At 44.9% G+C, this 10,000-nt stretch overlaps 1 protein-coding gene across 1 annotated transcript in view; it reads right to left on the minus strand.

Annotated features, from left to right (window-relative positions):
- LOC138595418 (phosphofurin acidic cluster sorting protein 1-like) overlaps positions 1 to 10,000 on the minus strand; it is a 32,141-nt gene that overhangs the window by 16,605 nt on the left and 5,536 nt on the right. The window contains exons 5-7 of the mRNA XM_069666824.1: positions 9,647 to 9,809; positions 4,032 to 4,123; positions 1 to 34 (exon numbers count right to left, since the gene is read on the minus strand). The exon at positions 1 to 34 is cut by the window's left edge and continues 50 nt beyond it. Of these exons, the coding sequence (XP_069522925.1) occupies positions 1 to 34; positions 4,032 to 4,123; positions 9,647 to 9,809 (289 nt within the window). The remainder of the gene's footprint in view (positions 35 to 4,031; positions 4,124 to 9,646; positions 9,810 to 10,000) is intronic.

Raw genomic sequence — 10,000 nt, forward strand, 5'->3', positions numbered from 1 at the left:
TTCTCTGGACATCGTCTTCATCATCATACATGTCCTAAGAATCACAAACAGCAGACATGTCAAATGTGCGCAGCTTTATATGACACAGGAAGCTAAAGATGCTAACACCTGGCAAGCTAAAAACAAGCACGTGTTTGCTAGTTTAGCCACGTTAGCAAAGCCGCTGTTAGTCCATCACTTAACAGTGAGATGTGTGCATTTCATTTGGTTCAGACATTAAATATGTTGTCGTTAGCATTCCTGTGCTAAAAAACATAATAATACCAAATAACAACTGAATTTCGCTGCTAGCATGCTAACATACTGAGACGCGAACATTAATGATTTTAAATACACCACTCAAAATGTCATTATGCTAACATGTGAGCATTAAGCTGCCTGCTAACATTAGTAAGCTAATATCATAACATTATCATTAGCATATAGCTAAAGTTACATTTCCCAACATTAACATACTAACATAATATCAGTTAGCATCTTGATAACATGCTAAATATTAGCACAGTATTGTCCTGACTGTAAAATGTTTAGTGTTAAAACTTTGTATGCTGGGGCGCTGTTTAGCTCAGTCGGTAGAGCAGGCGCCCCATGTACAGAGGCTACAGTCCTCGTCGCACTGATCGCAGGCTCGACTCCCGGTCTGCCGATCATTTGTGCATGTCATCCCCCACTCTCTACTCCCAACATTTCCTGTCTATCTTCAGCTGTCCTATAAAAATAAAGCCAAAAGGCCAAAAAAAATAATCTTTAAAACTTTGTATGCTAACATATATATTTATTTATTTTGCTAATCTTCACACTAGTCTACCACTATTATTGGCATTGTAACCATCAGTATCTGTCTGTTGTTGTTCATGTAACAAGGACATATGTTGTTGTTGTTGCTCTCTCTGCCTGTCTCTATCCTGCATCTCCTTCTATCCCATGTTCGGCCCATCCAGTCGAGGCAGATGGCTGTTCAACATGAGTCTGGTTCTGCTCGAGGTTTCTGCCTGTTAAAGGAAGTTTTTCTGCCAATGTGCCGAATGTTGCTAAGTGCTACTCATGGTGATTCATGTTGGGCCTCTCGTTAAATAACTTAACAAAGAGTCGGTCTAGACCTGCTCTTTCTGTAAAGTGTCTCGAGATAACTCTGGTTATGATTTGGCGCTATACAAATAAAATTTGATTGATTGATTGAAATACTGACATTGTCACTGACATGCTAATGTCATCAGCATCAGCAGAGCAGGGCATTTTTTAAATTTATTTTTTATAATTAGCATCAACAAGATCAGTACAGTCATCATCATCGTCATCATCATGAAAATCCTAGTCAGCATAAACTACATCCTCGATGTCATCATCATCAACAGCATCAAAATCATTAAGGTCAGAGTTCATAAAGAGCTGGGTCTTTAGCTTCTTCTTAAAGGTCAAAGGGACTCTGCGGACCGAATGGAGTTTGATAGCTCGTTCCACCACCGGGGGGCGACAGAGGAGAAGAGTCTAGTTACAGACTGAGGGCCCTGTTGTGATGGGAGCACCAGGCGCCTTTCATTGGCAGAGAAGCGTAGTTCTGGATCATCTGCAGAGGTTTGAATGTGCATGCAGGAAGGCCTGCCGGGCGGGAGCTGCAGTAATCAATGTGTGATATCACGAGAGCCTGTACCAGCAGGTGTGTTGCATGCTCTGACAGGTAGGGTCTAATCTTCCTGATGTTGTACAGGGCAAATCGACATGACCGAGCAATCGAGGCCACATGAACCTTAAAGGTTAGCTGGTCGTCATGACGCCCAGGTTCCAGGCAGACTCAGTGGGTATGAGTTCAGTTTGTCCGAGCTGGATGTTGATCTGTGGTTGCATAGAGGGACTGGCTGGGATGGCGAGGAGCTCAGTCTTGGATAGGTTGAGCTGAAGGTGGCGTTCTTTCATCCATTAAGAGACATGACGAGATACGTGCCGAGACTGTAGTGTCATGGGAGCGGATGATTGCACCAAGTGAGGTGGTATATATTGAAAAGAGAAGGGGACCGAGCACTGACCCTTGAGGCACCTCTGTGGATAAGCTGTGGGGTTTGGACACTTTTCCTTTCCAAGATACTCTAACAGATCTCCCTGAGAGGTCGGACATGAACCAGAGGAGGGCAGATCCTGAGATACCAAGCTCAGAGAGAGCAGAGAGGAGGGTTTGGTGGTTCACTGTGTCAAAGACAGCTGACAGATGCAGCAATAGAGCTGAGGACTGTCCAGCAGCTTTAGCCAGACGCAGTGATTCTGTTACCGACAGTAGTGCCGTTTCTGTAGAGTGGCCCGCTTAAAGCCAGACTGATTTGGGTCCAACAGATTGTTCTTGGACAGGAAGTCAGTGATTAAAAACTGTGCACTCAAGTAAATTTGACAGGAAGGGTAGAAGTGAGACTGGACTGTAGTTTCAACCTGGTTTGGCTTGAGCAGTGTAGAGTTGATAATGTACGACTGCAGGGTTAAGTGTGGGGGAAATGATCTGTAGGAGGTTTGATGGTATTGGGTCCAGTGGACAGATAGTTTGTCGAGAGTCTTGCAGAAGCTCGGCGACTTTGTCCACTGTCAGGGGGGAGAATGAGGTGAGTGAGCCGCTCTTAGCTGGTGGCTGCAGGCCAGGAGATGCTCAGAGAACTGATTTCTGATGGAAGAAACCTTACTTGTAAAGAATGTGACGAGCCTGTCTGGAGTGAGCAGAGTAGAGGCTGGTGGAGGCGGTGCATTTTTAGTGCATCGATGGCACCACAGATCTTGTTGCGGAAAAAGATGCAAGTTGTTGATAGTAGTAACTGAGGTCAGTGGACTCTCTGGATTTACGCCACTTTCTCTCTGCTGCCCTGAGCCCTGCCCTTTGCTCTCTGATGACCTCAGTGAGCCATGGACTCGAGGGGGCGTTACGAGCTGGTTTGGACACTAGAGGGCAGAGTTTGTTTAGAGAGGAGGCTCGTGAGGAGCAGAGTGTGTCTGTAGCCTCATCTACACAGAGTATGGTGAGTTCCTTATGAGGAGGCATGGCAGCCAAGACCTCATTAGAAAACTGGGTTGGTGTAAGGGATCGGATGTTTCGGCGGTATGAGACCATTTGTGGAGGAGTTTGGAGGAGTTCCGGTGTAGAGACAGTGAATTGGATGAAGAAGTGATCTGACAGATGTAGGGGGGTGACGGTCAGATTTGCTGTGGGGCAGTTCTGAGTAAAAATGAGATCCAGAGTATTACCTGCCTCGTGTGGGAGGGGGAGGGACCTGTTTGAGGTCGAAAGAGGACAGAAGAGACAGGAAGTCTGTTGCCTGGGCTTTGTCCATGTAAATGTCCCCCATGACAATAAGTGGCGTGTCATCGTCAGGTATGTCTGAGAGTAACATGTCCAGTTCCTCAACAAAGTTGTCCAGATGGTATCCTGGTGGGCGGTATATGACGATAACATTAACTTCGATGGGAGCAGTAATCATGATTGCATGGTATTCAGATGATGAGTAGTTGCTTCGTGGGGTGAGCTTACTGAATTTCCAGTTTTTGGAAATGAGGACACCTGTCCCCCCTCCAACAGAGCGGAGGGGGTGAGAACACTGTGTCTACAGAGAGTGCAGTTGGTGTGGCAGTTTTCTGGACGGATCCAGGTTTCATTCAGGGCAGGTACCTGAACATCTGACAGCTTTGTTAGTGTTTGATTTACAGCAGACTGGCAGTTCCAAAGGCCAAAGTTAATGGAGGAGTGGGTAGAAGAGACTGTTCTGAGTGAGGAGAGGTTGTTGGGGTTGCGTTGTCTGTGAAAGTTTTTTCTACACCCATGAATGACAGGATTTGCTTGTAGCACGTGCTGCTTTAGGCAGGCAACACAGAGAATGGAGGAAAGGCTTTACCAGCCGGTGACTTTGCTCAGTGGACTCGTGCAGGTAGACACGCTGGTCTTTGACTGACATTTAAAGTATAATAAGATTTATAATGGCTGCGCTGTTGACTTGAATGGATCATCACTGACAGACAGGTGTGTCGTGTCAGCTGAGCAGGTATGCTGAGCTGTCAATCACCTGAGTTTGGACTGCGTCATCACTACCTTCCTGTTCGGAGGAGAAGCTGTCGTCATCGTCCTCCGAGTAGTTCTCCATGTCAGGAGAGCGATCTGTCACAAAAACACAAACACATCAACACACTGTGGACTCACACAAGCTGCAGATACACAAACAGTGGAATGAGCTGTGTTACGGCTGTATGTGTTCCCTGCACTGTTTGTCCCTTTTGCCTTTCTGTTGTCTTCCCAGCTCTTCCCTGCTGATTGCACAATGAGGTTCACCTGGTCTTGGATGCTTAAAAACCCCAGACTTGGCATCTGTAGGGGAGAGGCTTCTGGAGTGGGGACTGCTGTGCTGCCGTGCAAAGGCAAAAGGCCGTAACTTCAATTTTGGTCAAAAATGAGTTATTGTCATTTTTGGAACATTAAACGTCAGCTTCATCATGTGGACAAATATCTTGAGTCAATATTGTTGTTTTTTGGAGAAAATAGCGTGTTGTTTTTACCGTAACTTCCAAAGCCCCCAGAAAAACCAAAGCAGAAAACGGTAACATCAGTTACGGTTCTTTGGCTTTGTTTGTCACTGCATTCCAGAGCATTCCAACTGAGTTACGGTACTCTGCCTTTGTGTTGCTGCGCATCAAAGTTAAGTTACTGTTTGCCGCGCAGGAGATGCGTTGTTTTATCTATGGATTAATATCTGTCATCGAAGCATTTCTCACACTCACACAAGGGCCACACGCTCACACACACACACACATACACACGCACACACACACATGCACACACACAGACACGGTCCACCGGCACTGACAGCCAAGGAAACTGCGAGTGCACTCGCATAGACATAGGGCTCAGCGCTAACATCATACAACTTAACAGAAAGCCTACCTTTTCTTGTAATCTGATGAAAATCCATCCTCTGAGAAGTTAAATCCACAATATAAGTTTCAAACGTCACTCGCCGGCGTTCAACAACTTAGATCGACAACATGAGTCTTCTTCCTATTCTGGCATTTATCCAACCTAATCCAAAACATGCGTCTTGTGTGCAGAAGTATTGGCTGCAAAACGCTATCCTCCCACATACAAAACTATTTTGTTGGATCAATGTCATTTCTGTTTGTCAAATAAGGAAATCACGTTGCTCCAAATACGATCATAAATTGTCAACACGTATTTAATTGGCTAATTCAATCTGTCCGTCAACTTGTAAGACTATGCAGCTCGGAGCGGTGTTTTTTTGTTGTTTGTTTTTAAACCTTTATTTATACAGGTAATTTTAATGAGACACGGAGTCTCACTTTCCTGGTATAGAATAATCATATAACTTGTACAATGATTAAATAGTTGTTAAGATTGATACTGATTAATCAAATTTTGGTCAAAAGTTTGTTTAAAAAACGTGTATTTATTATTATTATTATTATTATAAGAATTAAAAGTTGCACATTAATTGAAAGTCACAAAACAATAATATTAAGAACAGGGCATGCAGGTGTATAACATTCTATGTTAATCTAAATATTTACACATACAGATGGATGGCAATCACACAGTTACCCTTTACTTTAAGTACACATTAATTCTTTGTCCTTTACATTATATTATATTTGTTTATATTATGTTAAGCTTAACAGGGCCTTTATAACTAGATTTCAACATATCATAATTTTTTTTAATTGATCAGCAACCAAGAGAGATCAAATGGAAGTTAAGGCCTTTTGCCTTGGCATGACCCCTTTATATTTGCAGACAATGCAAAGGCAGAGAACCTTAACTTCCAAAAACGGGTCAAAGGTCAAGTTTGAGCTCAATATTTTTTTGTAGATAAATAACCTCATGTTTTAAAAAAAGAATTGCCACAGTTCCAATAGCCTGTCTACAATTAATCTGGCTGGACAACAAAATAACTTTAAAGTCATTTTTCTCAGTTCTACACTCTGGTGAGTTAAGGTCTTCTGCCTTTGTAGGGCAGTGTGGTTCTGCCTCTCAGACTGGGATTTTGTGTTGTTGTGTTCTAGTTGCTTTTGTTAGCCTTCAGTTAATGATTCCGTTGTTATTATTGTCTATAATAAATCCCTTGGTTATGACTTTTTTAAGGTGTTTTCCTGTGAGTTTGTTGGGTCAAATGTGGATAGTTGTTAGCCCCATAGGGCCGCCTTATGGTGGGGCGTAACAAATGGGGGCTCATCCGGGATAGAACGTCCATGAGGTGAGGTAAATGTGTGATTTGTGGCCTTACTTTTAGTTGGTAGCCATCTCTTTTGTTACATGTTAAGTTGTTGCTGCTTCCTTGGTTTTTGTTTGAGCACCCTGATAAGTTAGCCACCGGGCAGGTAAGAACCTGCCACTTTGTTATTTTGCCTTTCTTATTTTTTGTGGTAATCCTGAGTGGGGGCACGCTTCAGAGCGTTGTAGTTGGCTGTATCTAAGGTCTCCTGTGATGCACTGAGTTAAGCGTTTAAAGTCGCCTCGAGCTCGGCAAGCCACTGAAGACTAGTTAGGTCTAAGTTAGACATCTGGTTAGGCAGATAGGGGTTGGGGTGACTCACTACAGCTTGTTACCCAAGTTTATACCATTTTGCAAAGCAGCATTGTCGATTTGTATTTGAGAAGATTACCTTTTCGTTGGTCACTCTGTGTGGCTGCAATTAATACTTTAGTGTGCAGTAACTTGTGGATTGTGACCTTTGTTCGGTGGTACCTGCACTCCACATTCAGTGGGTCACTTGTGAGTTGCTGCTTAGGTGTAAGTTTGCAACTATGTGTGTAGTGTTGACTACAATGTGACCATTTTGTGTTGTGGTTGTTGCAGTCCACATTTTGGTGCGGTCACTTGTGTGTGTTACTGCTTTCGTGTGTTAAATTGTGGCAAGTTAGTTGTGCTGTGACACTTTTGGGACTGGGATGTCGTCACTCCACAGATCAGTGGATCTCATAGTGGTGGGTGTGGCCTCCCTGTCCATTAAGACAGTTTGTTACTGGTTGCCTGCATCGATCACAGTCACTTGTGTGTGGTTGAAGACTACATGGTGTCCGTTTTGTGTTGTGGTAGTGGCAGTTCACTTTTGTTGGGTCTTTGTTTGTTGCTGTTAGTGAATGGCAACAACTTTGTAGTTGGTCTACTTGTGTTGATCCTTTTGTTGTGTGAATGTTGCTCTCCACTTTTGTGTTGGTTGCCTGTGTTACTGTTTTAGATGCAAGTATATGCAGTAATTTTCTTAAGTTGGTGTTTCTCCTTTAGAACCTCATGGTGGTAGCCATTTTGTTCCGAGTGGGAGTGGCACCCACTGATTTGGCTACTTTTGTGGTTGCTGCTTATTTTAAAAAAAATGTTGCAGCTTGTTGTTGGCCCTTTAGCATTGTGTCAATGATTCTGTGTTCCACATTTGACCCCAGTACACCTTTTTGTCAGCAGCAGTCCCATTCTGATTAAACAATTGCATATTGTTATTTGTTTAATATTCAAGCTGTGACTGTTTCTTCTGTCTCTGTGGTTGTTGTGTGTCTCTGTGGTTGTGTCTCTGTGGTTGTGTCTCTGTGGTTGTGTTGTGTGTCTCTGTGGTTGTGTCTCTGTGGTTGTGTTGTGTGTCTCTGTGGTTGTGTCTCTGTGGTTGTGTTGTGTGTCTCTGTGGTTGTGTCTCTGTGGTTGTGTTGTGTGTCTCTGTGGTTGTGTCTCTGTGGTTGTGTTGTGTGTCTCTGTGGTTGTTGTGTGTCTCTGTGGTTGTGTCTCTGTGGTTGTGTTGTGTGTCTCTGTGGTTGTGTCTCTGTGGTTGTTGTGTGTCTCTGTGGTTGTGTCTCTGTGGTTGTGTTGTGTGTCTCTGTGGTTGTTGTGTGTCTCTGTGGTTGTGTCTCTGTGGTTGTGTTGTGTGTCTCTGTGGTTGTGTCTCTGTGGTTGTGTTGTGTGTCTCTGTGGTTGTGTTGTGTGTCTCTGTGGTTGTGTCTCTGTGGTTGTGTTGTGTGTCTCTGTGGTTGTCTCTCTGTGGTTGTGTTGTGTGTCTCTGTGGTTGTTGTGTGTCTCTGTGGTTGTGTTGTGTGTCTCTGTGGTTGTGTTGTGTGTCTCTGTGGTTGTTGTGTGTCTCTGTGGTTGTGTTGTGTGTCTCTGTGGTTGTGTCTCTGTGGTTGTGTTGTGTGTCTCTGTGGTTGTTGTGTGTCTCTGTGGTTGTGTTGTGTCTCTCTGTGGTTGTGTTGTGTGTCTCTGTGGTTGTTGTGTGTCTCTGTGGTTGTGTCTCTGTGGTTGTTGTGTGTCTCTGTGGTTGTGTTGTGTGTCTCTGTGGTTGTTGTGTGTCTCTGTGGTTGTTGTGTGTCTCTGTGGTTGTGTCTCTGTGGTTGTGTTGTGTGTCTCTGTGGTTGTGTCTCTGTGGTTGTGTTGTATGTCTCTGTGGTTGTGTCTCTGTGGTTGTGTTGTGTGTCTCTGTGGTTGTGTCTCTGTGGTTGTGTTGTGTGTCTCTGTGGTTGTGTCTCTGTGGTTGTGTTGTGTGTCTCTGTGGTTGTGTCTCTGTGGTTGTGTTGTGTGTCTCTGTGGTTGTGTCTCTGTGGTTGTGTTGTGTGTCTCTGTGGTTGTGTCTCTGTGGTTGTGTTGTGTGTCTCTGTGGTTGTTGTGTGTCTCTGTGGTTGTTGTGTGTCTCTGTGGTTGTGTCTCTGTGGTTGTTGTGTGTCTCTGTGGTTGTGTTGTGTGTCTCTGTGGTTGTTGTGTGTCTCTGTGGTTGTTGTGTGTCTCTGTGGTTGTGTCTCTGTGGTTGTGTTGTGTGTCTCTGTGGTTGTGTCTCTGTGGTTGTGTTGTATGTCTCTGTGGTTGTGTCTCTGTGGTTGTGTTGTGTGTCTCTGTGGTTGTGTCTCTGTGGTTGTGTTGTGTGTCTCTGTGGTTGTGTCTCTGTGGTTGTGTTGTGTGTCTCTGTGGTTGTGTCTCTGTGGTTGTGTTGTGTGTCTCTGTGGTTGTGTCTCTGTGGTTGTGTTGTATGTCTCTGTGGTTGTGTCTCTGTGGTTGTGTTGTGTGTCTCTGTGGTTGTGTCTCTGTGGTTGTGTTGTATGTCTCTGTGGTTGTGTCTCTGTGGTTGTGTTGTGTGTCTCTGTGGTTGTGTCTCTGTGGTTGTGTTGTGTGTCTCTGTGGTTGTGTCTCTGTGGTTGTGTTGTGTGTCTCTGTGGTTGTGTCTCTGTGGTTGTGTTGTGTGTCTCTGTGGTTGTGTCTCTGTGGTTGTGTTGTGTGTCTCTGTGGTTGTGTCTCTGTGGTTGTGTTGTATGTCTCTGTGGTTGTGTCTCTGTGGTTGTGTTGTATGTCTCTGTGGTTGTGTCTCTGTGGTTGTGTTGTGTGTCTCTGTGGTTGTGTCTCTGTGGTTGTGTTGTGTGTCTCTGTGGTTGTGTCTCTGTGGTTGTGTTGTGTGTCTCTGTGGTTGTGTCTCTGTGGTTGTGTTGTGTGTCTCTGTGGTTGTGTCTCTGTGGTTGTGTTGTATGTCTCTGTGGTTGTGTCTCTGTGGTTGTGTTGTGTGTCTCTGTGGTTGTGTTGTGTGTCTCTGTGGTTGTGTCTCTGTGGTTGTGTTGTATGTCTTAAGTCGAGGAGCTCATGTGTGCTTTGTATTTCCGACCAATCAGAAGCTGGGATGTAACAGAAGGTCAGCTTCCCTGTTCTCCTACCTGAGGCCTTGGTCTTGTTGCCATGGTGACCGCTTGTGTCCTCCTGTTCGATTGGCTGGCTGGAGAGAGAGAGGACGCTCAGCTCGGCAGCCCGCATCGAGGCATCCTTCAGGTTACTATGGAGACCGAGGATGTGGGCTCTGTCTGTTGGATGCTGTAGCACCTGAGACAGGAAGCGCACACACACGCACGCACGCACGCACGCACGCACACACACACACACACACACACACAGCTTCAAGACTGAATCAAACAGTAACAAAGACGTGACAGAGACACCTTCAGTCCTACAAAACATAAAACATCTGTGTGTGTGTGTGTGCGCGTACGTGCGCGTACGTGCGTGTGTGTGTG

The sequence above is a fragment of the Semicossyphus pulcher genome, unplaced genomic scaffold (assembly GCF_022749685.1).
Source record: "Semicossyphus pulcher isolate SPU_LCO1_2020_fin unplaced genomic scaffold, fSemPul1.0.p SCAF_17, whole genome shotgun sequence".
Classification (NCBI taxonomy): Eukaryota; Metazoa; Chordata; class Actinopteri; order Labriformes; family Labridae; genus Semicossyphus; species Semicossyphus pulcher.